Genomic DNA, 16,607 nt, shown 5'->3' with positions numbered 1-16,607 from the left:
AAGGTGATGGCCGTATCTCTTAGGCTACTTTCACACTAGCGTTGTTTGGAATACATCGCAATGCGTCGTTTAGGAGAAAAAACGCATCCTGCAAAGTAGTCTGCAGGATGCGTTTTTTCTCCATAGACTTTCATTAGCGACGCATTGCGACGGAGTGCCACACGTCGCAACCGTCGTACGACGGTTGCGTCGTGTTTTGACGGACAGTCGGCACAAAAAAAGTTACATGTAACTTTTTTGCGCTTCGTGTCTGCCATTTTCGACCGCGCATGCGCAGCCGAAACTCCGCCCCCTCCTCCACGGACATTACAATGGGGCAGCGTTGTAAGACTGCTTCCGCTGCCCACGTCGGGCATTACTTTCACAATGCGCGTCGGTACGTCGGGCCGACGCATAGTGACGGCCCCGTGCCGACACTAGTGTGAAAGAAGCCTTATCGGCCAAACCTGGTGACAGGTTCTCTTTTAAGTTTGTGTTTTTGAAAGGGACAAAGCTATTATCACCAAATCCTACACAACCTATCCTAGCTTTCCTAATTATATATACTTGAGAAAAGTTGGCATCATGAAGTTTTCCAGGACATTTCCCCTTTTATAACTAATAACTGAAAATTCATGCCATTTGATCACGACATGATGTAAAAAACTATTAATTTGTGTGTCCACTGCAGGCTCCAATGTAGTAAGATAACATTTATATGGGCTCTGCACCTCTGCAGATTCTGTTTTCTAGAAGAAATAAGGTCCATAAACTTGTAGCGTAAGATTTTCAATGAACGTTTGGGTAATCTAAGAAACTATATGATCATTACCTTCTTTTTGCCCAAAACTGTCCATTCTTTTAGAACTTCCACTGCATTGCCTGGGAAAAAAAGAAGAAATGCATCATATCACGAGTGATGAAAAACAACCCACCTATACTTAAAGATGTGCCTGCAAATTTAGGTTTACACTTTGTATACAGATGTATAATTAAGGAGATGTCTAGGAAAAGAAGAACATGGCTGCTTTTTTGCAGAAACAGTGACACACTTGTCCACAGGCCGTGTGTGGTATTGCAGCTCAGGCCTTGCAGTACCATACAGAAGCCATGTATGGCATGAAAGAAAGTGGACATGTTTTTCTAATTCTGTACACTAGTCCGCCGGATCCGTTTTTTCCTCATAGACTTGTATTAGTGACGGATGGCCTCACATTTCATCCATTGTTCGCCGGATCCGTTGAAAATTGTTTGTCCGGGGGCCGTAGACAACAGACAAAGTAACGTATTTTGTGTACATCGAAAAAACGGACAGCGACGGATCCGTCGCTTGCTAGAATTGAAGCCTATGGCGCCGGATCCATCAAGTGACGGAATCCGGCGACGTATTCCGTTTTTCTTTAACTGAGCATGCTCCGATCCAGTTAGCCAGATCAGCTAGTCAGATCCATCCAAAAAATCTGATCCGTCGCATCAGTTTTTCACAATGTGCAACGGAACCGTAGAGCCAAGGGATTGTGACTGACGGCAAAAAACTGGTATGTGAATGGGGCCTTAGAGTAGTAGACAAAAACAGCTACTGCCCATGGCCCGACAGGGAACCCATAGGGTTATGGATCGCACGTGACGTTTACTCCACATCAGATTGCGCACATTAGTAAAGTGAGCCATTTTAATAATAGTTAGTACAAAATTGTTATTAAGCCATCAACACAAGAAAAAAAATGCACTTGAAGAATCTATGGTATAGAGGTTATCTGCTATAAATATATATCACCTTTCAAAAAAGGCTAACACTGGCCGATTTAACAAATGCCCAAATACCGTACATGGGGAGAAGAGTGCGGACATAAGGTCTCAGCAGCAAAACCCACCTACACAATCTGACTTCTGGGAGGCTTACAATGAAAAAGGGGGTCCAAAGTGGACAAACCATTTGACGACGTGCAAGAAGCATTTTATACATATGTATTAATCTTAGAGAATAGAGAAGTCTTTTTGGAGGCCACGATACTGCACCTACAGAGGTGTGTGATTTCATATAGGCATATACGGTAGTTTTGTTTTTTGTTTTTTTCATCAGACTGTACAGTGATCTAACAGGGTGAAAAAAAAAGTGAGATGTTCCATCAGATGCTGTATACAAAATGGTATTTTCAGATTGAAAAACTTCTTGAGAATAACATTTCCATATGGTGCTGTATGAAGACACTACCCTAGGGCACACGGTGTCCATGGCGCCATAGTAAGGGGCAGCAGGAACTCCCAATGGCTCCACAATATGCCTCTCTGCTATATCCACACAACGGGACATCTTCTGGAAAAGGTCAGAACTGTGAGGTTTTACGTTTGTGGCATCTATCGTACAGCTTGTTTACAGATTAAATAACAAGTTATTTTTTAGACAGAACCTGGTCTTGGGAAACTGAGTGGGTGGAAATAGGGCGAGGGTAAACAAGAAGCGGGACTTTGACATATGCTTGAAAATCAGAGTTAAATATGAGAAATAATCTTGCATGGAAATAGGACAATGTGGCCTCAAGTGTAAACTGTACAATAAGTTTCTGATTAATAACGACAAATACCCAGTAGGACAGGGGTGTCAAACTGCATTCCTCGAGGGCCTCAAACCATGCGTGTTTTCAAGATTTCCTTAGCATTGCACAAGGTGCAGGAACCATTATCTGTGCAGGTGGTTAAATTATCACCTGTGCAATACAAGGAAATCCTGAAAACATGACCTGTTTGCGGCCCTCGAGGAATGCAGTTTGACACCGCTGCAGTAGGATGTCAGGTTTGAGCCAAGAACAGGAAAGATTTTGCTATATAAACCAGCCCGTCTACAGAATGATTCCCCTGTAGCCATCAATAATCATGTCGCATGTACATAGGATACAACCCACCTTCCATGAAAGCTTGTACGGTTCTGTCCACGCAGTTATCAAAGTGTTGGAGCACCAAGATGATCTCATTGTTACTCTTATTGGGGACGACAGAACGCACTGCGTTAATCTAGAAATTAAGTGACAAGATTATTTAAGTTTTGTCCTAAAATTATATTGAGGATTCAGCAAAAGGAACAATAAGAGTCAGTACGTAATAGCATTCACACATTCGTGCTCCAAGAGATCACGTAATTATCTGATCACGCAGCCGATAATTCTCCCATAATCAGCCTCTCCCTAACCTGAAATGACTGCTCCCCGGCAGAGATAACATGTAGATATGGGAAACTGAAGGTTTAGTGTCCCTTTACATACAATAGGATTACATAATCGCAAGGGAAATCTTGGAATCGCCGTGTGGCTAACCTTCTGTGCAGTGATGTAATCTCCATATTCACTATCTGTAGAATGAATCTCAAAAAGTGAAAATAGCCTAAAAGTACAGGTGGAAAAGTACAGATTCGTCCTTCCTTGTGTACCTGTATTTAAGACTTGAGATAGTTTGAAACAAGTGACGCAAATGATTGAACTTTGGAGGGAAAAAAAACGACCCGTGTGTTACGAGAGTCTAAAAGTAGCAAAAAAGTTTCTTTTCCTCTTTCAAAGTTACTAATCTCGTGTCACTTATCTTGAGTCGAGAGGACACGTTTATGCCTTAATGCGTCTTCCGGTGCATTTACACTGCATGATTATCAGGAATAAGCGTTTCTAGGTTATGGAACATAGACATAATTATCAAGAACTGCTCCTGATATTGGCAAATAAAAACAGGCCGTCAGTAACCTGATGAACGATATATTCATTCAGCCGGTGGTGTTATCCCAAAATTTGCATATATAGAACTCATATAGGATACAATATAACTTTTACTAAATCATTTAAAAACCAAAACTCACACTGAAAGTGCAAGGTGCATAACACAGACAAACATACAAACAACTGTGTGGATAGCGCTGTAGATCCTTGTCAGAAATCAATATAACTCTAGGTTTCTGATATTCTATCGTGTCCTATTCAGAAATACTCAATAGGGTCCAACAGCGCAAGAACCACCATGGTTACTGATACGGTATCAGTGATACCTTATAACATGGGTGTGGAAAACCACTTTAAATACCCTACTGGGTACATTAAACTCATAGCACCACTAGAAGATTTTGTGGTCCCAGTACAGCAGCGGAAACCGTATACACATATACTTTAAATCATTTAGTAAAAGTTATATTTTATCCTATGAGTTCTATAACATGATGAACGAGCAAAAGTTATTGCTCTCGGCAGCACATCATTCTGTGTAAAAAGGCCATGTGCTGCCGAGTAGAGATGAGAGAATTTGCTTGGATTCCCTCTTATTCGGCAAGCTATGGCGCCGAATAAGATGCAGAGGGAACCCGGCTTCCTGGATTGCGCCGGCTGGAAATGCATGTGTCGCGGCTGTGTGAGTCACAGCACATGCATGGATAACCACTCAAAGGCTCCCCCAAGCATGTGCGGTGACTGTCACACAGCCGCGACACGTGCAGCTCCAGCGCCGATCGGCCGGCGCAATCCAGGAAGCCGGGTTCCCTCTGCAGCTTATTTGGCGCCATAGCTTGCCGAATAAGAGGGAATCCAAGCAAATTCGCTCAACTCTACTGCCGAGCCCTTACCCTGCTGATAAATAGTCTGGATGTGACCAGCGGACACCAGACAGGCGCATATTGCTAAGCAGTTCTTTTTGTAGGACATCCAATGTATAGAAAAGAGTAGAATGAAAAGAATATCCTGCACCATCAGGAAGATCTTACCTTTTCTTTCATATTCTCATAGGAGCCCCCTTGAGCCATGACCGTATTAGACTGGACGTCAAAGACAAAGCCTATTGGATCTGTCAGGAGAAAGGAAAAATAACCAAATTTAATTACGGTATACAAAACAGACAAGAGGTAAAGCTGAATCTGAACACAAAGACCATCCAATAAAAACTATAGCCACAAAATCTTCAGTTCAATTTGATGCGTCCAATTCTCGACTAGAGACACAAGCCATAACGATCCGGAGAGAAGGTGGGGCGTATCACACCCCATAGAGACAATTTGCATTCCAGCAGACAGATATTAAAAGTAGTTGGCTTGCCTTAATAACTCTTGGCGGCTCCACCTCAGCAGCAAACTGATCCAAGGAAGTTTAGATTAACTTCTGCATGCGTGGCCGTTCTATAACATGACCTACTAAAACTGGAAAAACTCTACAACCCATTAACCACTACGTTCCCTGACTAAAAGACGAAGCCTTCACATCACTGAGCGCTCTGCACAGTGCCAATATTAGGAGGACGCCGGGTTAAATCACTTTCACCGCTGTCTTTCCTCGTATGGACACGTACACAATACTGTACAGGACAGAAGATCTCCTGTGTCCACAGGGCTGCAGCTGGACGCCATCACCGTGCGTAATGAGGTGTGACCGCTGCCAAGAAAGGCGAGCATTGGAAGAAATATGGACACAACATGAGGCGCTTGCCCAACAGCTGCAAATATATGCTACAGAGATGCATCATGGAGGCTGAGACGAGGAAGCAGAGGGAATATTAGACACCAGCGTGAAGGATATGCGAGTCTACAAACAAGATGTAGTGGGAACCAAAATGCTCTCACACATCAAAACTGGTCAAATACCAGGAGCCAGGTGGCCCATGATCCCAGGAATCTGCTTCCGGCATCTGTAATTTTTGGCCATTTTCTGTTGAGCATGTGGGAAGGGGATGGGATAATTTCACCCTACCAACGGTATGTGCCTATGCCCCAAATGTTCTGCCCAGTACGGTTTAGGTAGACTGGGCAAGTAATAGGGGGCTGTTCAGGAACCTTTATGTGAGGGTCTATTACTGTAATCATAACGTCCAGTGCTAAACCACCAAGGAAAGTGTCACCATATAGGAGGAGTAGAGGAAAACATCTAGTGAACCAAGCAGGAAACACGTTTGAGACTTTCCAAACTTTGATTGGAACAGACTTTAAAGTGGACCTATCACCGGATTTCACGATATGAACTGCATACATTGTTACATAAATCACTTAGGCCTGATGAGGCTGGTGTACTTAGGACTTTACAGCTGTCTGACGTGGATATTAAACGAGTATTTGAGGAGTGCTGCTAAGAGTAAGAGACTTCACCACTACACAAGAGACCTGTCAGCAGGGTTTTGCGGTCCCATCTGAGAGCAGCATAAAGTAGCGGCAGAGACCCTGATTCCACTTACTGAGCTTCGTTCTGTAGTTTTGGTATATCACTTCTGCAGCTCAGAGTTCTGTGAATCTACAATATTCATCAGCCCCGATTTTCCTTACCGCTGTCAATCAAAGGTGTGGGCCACGTCTGAAAGAGCTCATTACTGAGAAGACTTGCATAGCTGCAGCAGATCAAAACTACAGCAAGAAGCCCAGTAAGTGACACATGGCTGTAACCAACCTTCTTTATGCTGTGTTCAGATTAGGAAGCATAAACGCACCACGGACTCCCTGTTCGCCAACCGCTCACCAACCCTACGGTGCCGTCAGATGGCAGTGTAGATCGGATCGGAGGGCGACAGCTTCATGTATTTCTATGCAACCGTCACGCTCGGGTCCCTAGAGCCATCAGCCAGTTTGTGCACTGGGATCCGATCTCGGTGTGATATAAATGGCCGCCTGACTGCGCCCTAAAAGATGCAGCTTGTACTTGGCAGTAGAAGGTTCAGCAGCAGCAGGAGGAGGGACACTGAGGAGTTTGTTAATCGAGTTTACACTTTAAAAAAAGGATTATACAAGATTGTCACAGCAAATACTCCAGCCTAATCTGGTCTAAGATCCATTTAACAATGTAAATTGTATTGTGAGTTCTAGTGACAAATCTGCTTTAAGATTTTTTTTTACCCCTCCCGGTGACCACACTGTGGACTCAAGGCTACTGTATTTGGTAGAAAATTTTGAGTGTTCAACATACTCAGCCATTTCCTACTGACTAGATACATGGCATGACCAAGCTGGTTACAGTAATGTCGTACAGATGGAAAAACATCCAGTCGCCTGCACTCTCCGCCAATGAAGTAAACTGACTCTTCTATAGAAGAAATAGCAGAAATTCTTCAGTCTGGAGACTGCCCCAAATGAGGCCAACCTGATACAGAATAGGGATCGTCCAGTCCCTCTGTGCGCGGGTGGCAGCCATATCAATGATTGCACGTACACTGTCACTTACTGCATGGAAGGACCATTACAATTAAGGTAATGGTGGTCTGCACATCATCCGCAAATGTGAAAGAATATTGTTAATAAAAGCAGGGACTCTGCAAAGCCTGGAAACAAAGTGTGCGCTGAACTTAAGACCTCTTCTGCAGCTGGTAAAGGGAGCGAGGACCTGGTAGACATGGATTTCTGCAAGCCCAGTTAAAGATTTCTAACATTTAGCAGCTGTTCTGTGAACCGTACGACAGGGCTCAGGAATGTGACTGCACCTGCAACCAATCCTACTCATTCTGGGGGCCTGATGCAATTTTAACGCCCTCCTCCAAAAAATAATAAAGTGGTCTCAATACAGTTGTGCGTGCACCTGCTGAGCGCACATCCCAGGACAGTTGTGTAACACTATACATGTGCTCCATCCCGGCCTAGTTACATATATAACAATACATACACGTACTCCACTGCTGCCATCTCTTACCAGTATGAAGCCCCCGAGCAGCGCGATGAGCCAGGGTGCTGGAGGAAGACCACAGGGACGAGCTATGTGACCAGGTACAGGGCCAGCAGTGAATGTTACCTGCTGGGAGCGATCCTGGAAGGTGTCGCACTATTTCACAGGCGGATGCTTTCCCAACCACACCCCTTCCACTGTCAAAGGCTCTCCTGCGTACCTGCCATCACATTGGTCACAGTCAGAAGACAATGAGCACGCAAAGCAAGTACAACTAGCCCTTGTCATAAATGCATAGCATGCTGGCTGACGTCAATCCAGCTGGGAGGCGGCGTGGAACGGCTGATAATACAGTGGACTTGGAAACAGGTTCAACTCAAAGTACAAAACATTTTCCTTTATTTAACAATACAGCTTCAAGAGCTTTTCAGGGGACCGCCATGGAGCGCAGCATTGCTCGTCGACTCAGAGTACACTGCAGTTATCATTCAGGCCTTCCACAAACCCAGAAGCTGAGATACAGTGCAAGAAGGAACAGCATTATTCACCTCCATCACTCTGGGTCATGAACGAAATGCTAGATCTGCAGTGAAGACTGACACCCAGCGGAAGCGGGAAGTCAATGACGCGCTACACATCACTGACTGTTACTGTAACACATGTCAAGATAAAGGGAAGCAGATGAGGCATCCATGCCGCCTGAACCACGGGAGCATGAAGCAGACGCCGGCTGCCTTATACGTGTTACTCCGAAAGGCGGCAGATTTTCAGATAATATTTTAGGATTAGCCGGCCAGGGGCGACACGTCCTAGAGGTGATACTGCATGCAGCATAATGCTCACCAAGCCACCTCCAAACATTTGTGTCTGTCACATGTGCTCGGTTGTGAGGATAACATGGCGGCACTGGTGGCATGCCAATCCGGGTGACATCTGGTGAATGCACAGTGCTGGTCTGTGAGCACAGGACTCACTGCAGGAGGGCAGGCTCTGACCCATCCAGTATGCCGGTGGCCGCCGGAGACCATCTTGCAGGGCTCCGGCAATGCCCCATCCTTGTCACACAAAAGACGCAGCGCCCTTCTACAGCCCTGCCCGCCTCTACACATGTAATGCCCTGGTATCTGCTCCATGCTCTTGGGACTGTGCTGGAAGGCCATGCGAGCCATCCTGGAGGGGCAGAACCCTGGTAACAGCCTGATGCCACCAGGGATGACTTGGACACCAGCAAAAACAAAGCTACAGAAGGCTTATTGAATAGCTCAGTAATCTGGCTGCCATTAGGTCACAGATATACACATTATGGGCGGGGTCTGGCTGCCATTAGGTCACAGATATACACATTATGGGCGGAGTCTGGCTGCCATTAGGTCACAGATATACACATTATGGGCGGGGTCTGGCTGCCATTAGGTCACAGATATACACATTATGGGCGGGGTCTGGCTGCCATTAGGTCACAGATATACACATTATGGGCGGGGTCTGGCTGCCATTAGGTCACCGATATACACATTATGGGCGGGGTCTGGCTGCCATTAGGTCACAGATATACACATTATGGGCGGGGTCTGGCTGCCATTAGGTCACAGATATACACATTATGGGCGGGGTCTGGCTGCCATTAGGTCACGATATACACATTATGGGCGGGGTCTGGCTGCCATTAGGTCACAGATATACACATTATGGGCGGGGTCTGGCTGCCATTAGGTCACAGATATACACATTATGGGCGGGGTCTGGCTGCCATTAGGTCACAGATATACACATTATGGGCGGGGTCTGGCTGTCGTTAGGTCACGATATACACATTATGGGCGGGGTCTGGCTGCCATTAGGTCACAGATATACACATTATGGGCGGGGTCTGGCTGCCATTAGGTCACAGATATACACATTATGGGCGGGGTCTGGCTGCCATTAGGTCACCGATATACACATTATGGGCGGGGTCTGGCTGCCATTAGGTCACGATATACACATTATGGGCGGGGTCTGGCTGCCATTAGGTCACAGATATACACATTATGGGCGGGGTCTGGCTGCCATTAGGTCACAGATATACACATTATGGGCGGGGTCTGGCTGCCATTAGGTCACAGATATACACATTATGGGCGGGGTCTGGCTGCCATTAGGTCACGATATACACATTATGGGCGGGGTCTGGCTGCCATTAGGTCACAGATATACACATTATGGGCGGGGTCTGGCTGCCATTAGGTCACAGATATACACATTATGGGCGGGGTCTGGCTGCCATTAGGTCACAGATATACACATTATGGGCGGGGTCTGGCTGCCATTAGGTCACAGATATACACATTATGGGCGGGGTCTGGCTGCCATTAGGTCACGATATACACATTATGGGCGGGGTCTGGCTGCCATTAGGTCACAGATATACACATTATGGGCGGGGTCTGGCTGCCATTAGGTCACAGATATACACACTATGGGCGGGGTCTGGCTGCCATTAGGTCACCGATATACACATTATGGGCGGGGTCTGGCTGCCATTAGGTCACCGATATACACATTATGGGCGGGGTCTGGCTGCCATTAGGTCACAGATATACACATTATGGGCGGAGTCTGGCTGCCATTAGGTCACCGATATACACATTATGGGCGGGGTCTGGCTGCCATTAGGTCACCGATATACACATTATGGGCGGGGTCTGGCTGCCATTAGGTCACCGATATACACATTATGGGCGGAGTCTGGCTGCCATTAGGTCACAGATATACACATTATGGGCGGGGTCTGGCTGCCATTAGGTCACAGATATACACATTATGGGGGAAGTTTGGCTGCCATTAGGTCACCGATATACACATTATGGGCGGAGTCTGGCTGCCATTAGGTCACAGATATACACATTATGGGCGGGGTCTGGCTGCCATTAGGTCACCGATATACACATTATGGGCGGGGTCTGGCTGCCATTAGGTCACCGATATACACATTATGGGCGGGGTCTGGCTGCCATTAGGTCACAGATATACACATTATGGGCGGGGTCTGGCTGCCATTAGGTCACCGATATACACATTATGGGCGGCGTCTGGCTGCCATTAGGTCACAGATATACACATTATGGGCAGCGTCTGGCTGCCATTAGGTCACCGATATACACATTATGGGCGGCGTCTGGCTGCCATTAGGTCACAGATATACACATTATGGGCGGAGTCTGGCTGTCGTTAGGTCACCGATATACACATTATGGGCGGCGTCTGGCTGCCATTAGGTCACAGATATACACATTATGGGCGGCGTCTGGCTGTCGTTAGGTCACCGATATACACATTATGGGCGGAGTCTGGCTGCCATTAGGTATGCATGGTTACGATCACCAACAATCTCACTATATGTCCTGGATGAGAATGGGATCGATTATGCGCAGGTGTGAGCGAGTCCCAAGAGTGGTCGTAAACTCGCATACCCAAGCTCCTGCAATGCCTGCTCATGAGGTAAGCGACATAGAAAAGTAGTATAGTTTTTCTGATTTGCTACCTGGGAGTTTATTTGCCAATAATATTACCCCTACTACTACATATTGGGATAGGATCTTGGAGATGGGACTACCCCTTTAAGGAAAATCCACAGTGCGTTTTGCTTCAGGTCACAGACACGATGTGAGTACACAGAGCAGCTTTCCTGCTGGCGGTTTCCTAGCGCAGGTCACAGTGCCCAATCAATGAATCACCAACACTAGTATAATCTACTATTGTCTAGGCCACAAACCTAGGGATCCAGAGTACAGGATGAGACCTACCACAGAACATGGAAGGAACAGAGAAGCACACGAAAGACTTCAGGTATCGTGCATTGTGTGCGCAGGGCTGTACCAGGATATAGACCTGGACAAACCAGATCATTCGCTTTCTCCAAAAGACGACAAGAAAGAACGACACAGAAATTTGAATATGAAACCTTGTGAGAATCAGGAAGGTCCAGTGCCCCATGTTATGACTGAGTCTCATTATGTGACGGAATATCACTAACACATGCCATTATTTGTAGGCTGTAGGCAGTAGAATGAAGGGTCTGTTGAGCAGATGTGCTGGTCCCGTTAAGCTTTTGGTCCTGCGCAGGGAACTGCAGTGCAGCCTCATACATGGGAAAATGGCTGCAGTGCAGACGCCAACACAGACGAGTGGCCGGGAGCACCGCTATCCAGGGAAAACAAGGAGATGCAGCGCAACACCCCCAAACACATTACATGACTTCTGGACATCCGTTTCACAGCCATCACCCCCAGACATTTCCATACACAAGAACTCAGAGAGCAATGGTTCATCTCCCAGAGGAGAAAACGGAACAGCCATTGTAAAGCCACCATGTTGCATCTTTACCTCACAGGACACCATCTCTCAGGGAAGTCAGGAGGCCCATACACATTAGACAGCCGAGCTATCCCGCTGATATTGGCGAACGTTAGTGTAATGTATAAAGTAACGGCATATCCTAGTGACATAAAACCCCTTCTTAAGATGAAAGCATTAAGCTACTTACAGGTAGCGGCATTTTTCGGAGGCCCATGACAGCACGACGAGAGAGGGGATCCGCCCATTAGGAACAGGAAACCTACAGATACAAAAGGGCGGCACCTCTCCCCTGCATCAGTTGTATTTCAGAGCCTTGAGAGGACTACTGCGGTTAGTGGCACACAAAAATATACATTATATACAGTTTATATACAATATTATAACCCATATATTGGAACTGGGTATCATACGTGAGATATATACATATAGGAGGTGCAACCCCCACGTGAAATAGGGAGGGAACTAAGGGTGCTGTCATGGGGCTCCGAGAAATGCCGCTACCTGTAAGTAGCTTAATGCTTTACTCGGACTCCCATGACAGCACGACGAGAGATTTACAGAGATGTAACACTACCTTAGGGAGGGACTATAGCTTGCAGCACCCTTAACCCGAAGGTGAGATCAGAGGAGGCCCCTAAATCCAACCTATAGTGTTTAAAGAAGGTGGACGGGGATGACCATGTGGCCGCCTTACATATCTGGTCGATTGATACTCCAGATTTTTCCGCCCAGGATGTAGCCATGGCTCTGGTGGAATGCGCCCTCAGATTCTGCGGAGTCGGACCCCCATCTGCAGTATAAGCCAAAGAGATAGCCTCCCTAATCCACTTTGCTAGTGTGTACTTTGATACCCTGAGTCCCTTTCTAGGATTTTGGAAAGATAAAAATAACGCATTATCTTTCTTCCATGTATCAGTAACAGAGATGTATTCTAACAGGCATCTCCTAACGTCTAGTGTATGGAGTAGCTCTTCTTTAGGGTTGGAGGGATTGGGAAGGAAAGATGGTAAAACTATCTCCTGTGACCTGTGAAACCGTGATGACACTTTTGGTAAATAGGCTGGGTCCGGTCTGAGGACTACCCTATCTGGCAGAAACTCTGTGTAAAGGGAAATTCTGGAGAGAGCTTGTATGTCCCCTACCCTACGGGCAGATGTTATCGCTACCAGAAATGCTGTTTTAAGGGATAAGGCCTTAATTGAAGCTGATTGTAATGGTTCAAACGGCTCTCTAGTCAATGCTGACAGGACTAGATTAAGATCCCAAGGCATAGATCTATCCTTATGTATGGGTCTAGCCCTACTAGAAGCTTTAATGAACCTTGAGATCCAATAATTATTGGCGATGTTACAGGAAAACAAGGCCCCTAGGGCCGAGACTTGTACCTTTAGGGTACTAGTGGATAGATCTAGCTCTAAGCCCCTTTGCAGGAATTCTAAGATCTGTTTTATAGGAATTCCCTCTTCTAAATTAAAATCAGAAGAGGCTAGGAATTTCCGCCAGGTTCTAGCATAGATTGTTGTTGTAATCTGCTTTCTACTTTTCATAAGGGTTTCAATCAAATTTGGGGAGAACCCTTTGTCCTTCAGTAACGCCCTCTCAAACTCCATGCCGTTAAATGGAGATTCTTTACTTGAGGATGGCTGATTGGACCCTGGTAGAGTAAATCTGGAATGTCCGGAAGCACCCAGGGGTCCTCCACTGACATGATCCTGAGCCAGGTGAACCAGGCCCTTCTGGGCCAAAATGGGGCAATCAAAATAACTCTTGCCCGATCCTCTCTTATTTTCCTGATTACCAGAGGTATCAGGGCCAGCGGGGGGAACGCATAAGCCAGCCAAAAGTTCCAACTGATCAGAAAGGCGTCTACCGCTAGAGGATTCTCCCTGGGATTTAGGGAACAGAATTTTACTGTCTTTCGATTGTCCCTGGTGGCAAATAAATCCACCTCTGGATGTCCCCATTTGTGGACAATCTGGTCGAACACAAGACCGTTTAGAGACCACTCCCCTTGTCTCAGGGTGTTGCGGCTTAGAAAGTCCGCTTTTACATTTTCTTTTCCTCTTATGTGCAGTGCGGTTAAAGATAGAAAATGGTCTTCCGCAGTCTGGAATAGACGATCTGTCACTCTCATCAGTGATTCGGAATGAGTTCCACCCTGGTGATTTATGTATGCGACCGCCACCTGGTTGTCCGAGAGGATCTTGACGTGGTGACCCTGCAGATATGAGAGTAATTTTTTAACTGAAAGTTCAACCGCCATTAATTCTTTTTGGTTGGAGGAGGCTGATGTTAGGGGGTCCCATAGACCCTGAACTATCATGTCATTCATGTGTGCTCCCCAACCTGAAGGGCTAGCGTCTGTTGTTACAATACGTGTCGCCTGTGTCACCCAGGGAACTCCTGCCGATAAATTGTCATTGATTAGCCACCATCTAAGAGATGTCAGTGCTTCTGGACCCAAAGTAATCTGACTTTGCAAGGACCCTTGTAAGATTCTGTCATTAACCAGTACCTCGGATTGTAAAGGTCTGGTGTGAAATTGGGCCCAACGGACAGCGGGAATGCACGAGGTTAGAGATCCTAACAGTGACATAGCCTGTCTTAGTGTCATGGATGGATTATCAGTTGCTCTAGACACCTGTTGTTGGATGTGTAATAACTTGTCGGGCGGAAGACAACACTGTTGGGTCTCTGAATTTAACAACAGTCCTAAGAATCTCTGTATTTTCTGGGGCTGTAATCGGGATTTTTCATAATTCACAATCCACCCCAGATGCTCAAGTTTGGTTGTGGTTGTTTTTAGCTGAGAGAGGCAATGGTCTGCTGAATTCCCAACTATAAGGAAATCATCCAAATAGGGGACAATTAGGCCATGTGCACACGTTCAGGATTGTTAGCGTTTTTTTCGCGTTTTTTCGCTATAAAAACGTGATAAAAACGCGAAAAAAAACGCTTACATAAGCCTCCTATTATTTACAGGGTATTCCGCATTTTTTGTGCAAATGTTGCGATTTTTTCCGCGAAAAAATCGCATAGCGGAAAAAAAAGCAACATGTTCATTAAAAATGCGGAATTGCAGGGATTCCGCACACCTAGGGGTCCATTGATCTGCTTACTTCCCGCACGGGGCTGTGCACACCATGCGGGAAGTAAGCAGATTATATGCGGTTGGTACCCAGGGTGGAGGAGAGGAGACTCCTCCACGCACTGGGCACCATATAAGTGGTCAAAAAATAAGAAATAAAATAATAAACAGTCCTATACTCACCCTCGATGTATTCCCGCCTCCTCGCACGCTGCCGTTCGGTTCCTGTAGCTGGTGTGCGCTGAAGGACCTCGCCGAATGACGTCACTGTCCTGTGATTGGTCGTGAGCGGTCATGTGACCGCTCACGTGACCGTGACGTCACGGGAGGTCCTGTGCGCACAGACCAGCTAGAAGAGGAGCCGGACGGCCGCTGAGGAGATGTCTGGGTGAGTATAAGCATTTTTTTTATTTTTTTTATTATTTTTAAACATTCTATCTTTTACTATAGATGCTGCATAAGCTGCATCTATAGTAAAAAGTTGGTCACACTTGTCAAACGCTATGTTTGACAAGTGTGACCAACCTGTCAGTCAGTTTTCCAAGCGATGCTACAGATCGCTTGGAAAACTTTAGCATTCTGCAAGCTAATTACGCTTGCAGAATGCTAAAAAAAGGCGAAAAAAACGGAAAAAAAACGCAAAAAAAAAAATGCGGATTTCTTGCAGAAAATTTCCGGTTTTCTTCAGGAATTTTCTGCAAGAAATCCGCAACGTGTGCACATACCCTTAAGATGTCAGACTCTCGTAAGTGCGCCATGACTTCGGCCACTAACTTGGTAAACACCCTAGGAGCCGCTGATAAGCCAAAGGGAAGAGCTCTAAACTGGAAATGACGAATTTGTCCCCCCATTGACACAGCTACCCTCAGGAATCTCTGGAAGTCTTCATGTATTGGGACATGATAGTACGCGTCCTTTAGATCTACAACTACCATGAAGCAGTGTTTAAACAACATTTTTATTGCTGAACCAATTGATTCCATTTTGAACGATTCATTGGACAGAAAATTATTAAGGCCTTTAAGATTTATGATCGTTCTAAACGATCCGTCCGGCTTCTTGATCAGAAAGAGAGGAGAGTAAAATCCCCTCCCTCTTTCTGATACTGGGATTTCAACCAAAACATTCTTGAAGCATAAGTTCGTGACCTCTGCTTCTAAGGCTGCTTGCTCAAGGGGGGAGGAACGTAAAGGGGTTAATTTAAATTTATCTCGAGGCCAGTGATCAAAGTCAAGTCTTAGACCTTTCGCTATGATGCCTCGGACCCATTTACTGTTCGTAATGTCAAACCAAGCTGAGGAGAATGCTGACAGTCTACCCCCCACAGGGATTGCTAGTCATTGGTCCGGTTTTTTCTGTTCTTTCGAGGAACGGCGAAACATATAGCCCGTACCTCTTCCGCGTCTATCCTCCCATCTAAAACTCTCTCTAGAGGGTGAGGATCCGCGTTTTTCCCCGCGACCAAATCTCCTCTTAATGAAGGGCCTGCGGTAGGATGCTGAAGACGGATTAGGAAATTTCTTCTTATCATCCCCCGCTTTCTCCAGCAACTCATCCAGAGTTGGTCCAAAGAGATATTCTCCTTTACACGGGATGGCGCAGAG

General features: G+C 46.1%; 1 protein-coding gene across 2 annotated transcripts in view; it reads right to left on the bottom strand.

Moving 5' to 3' along the window:
* SPATS2 (spermatogenesis associated serine rich 2) overlaps positions 1–16,607 on the bottom strand; it is a 119,253-nt gene that overhangs the window by 30,492 nt on the left and 72,154 nt on the right. The window contains exons 1-4 of one of the 2 annotated variants that reach the window (XM_077297508.1): positions 7,605–7,827; positions 4,712–4,791; positions 2,883–2,991; positions 812–861 (exon numbers count right to left, since the gene is read on the bottom strand). In XM_077297508.1, the coding sequence (XP_077153623.1) occupies positions 812–861; positions 2,883–2,991; positions 4,712–4,750 (198 nt within the window). In that variant the 5' untranslated portion in view covers positions 4,751–4,791; positions 7,605–7,827. Of the gene's footprint in view, positions 1–811; positions 862–2,882; positions 2,992–4,711; positions 4,792–7,604; positions 7,828–16,607 lie in introns of those variants that run through there. The other variant, XM_077297507.1, reaches the window with a different exon arrangement.

The sequence above is a fragment of the Ranitomeya variabilis genome, chromosome 3, assembly GCF_051348905.1.
Source record: "Ranitomeya variabilis isolate aRanVar5 chromosome 3, aRanVar5.hap1, whole genome shotgun sequence".
Classification (NCBI taxonomy): domain Eukaryota; kingdom Metazoa; phylum Chordata; class Amphibia; order Anura; family Dendrobatidae; genus Ranitomeya; species Ranitomeya variabilis.
Note: the sequence above shows the minus strand (reverse complement) of the source record. Positions and strands in the feature narration are given on the sequence as shown.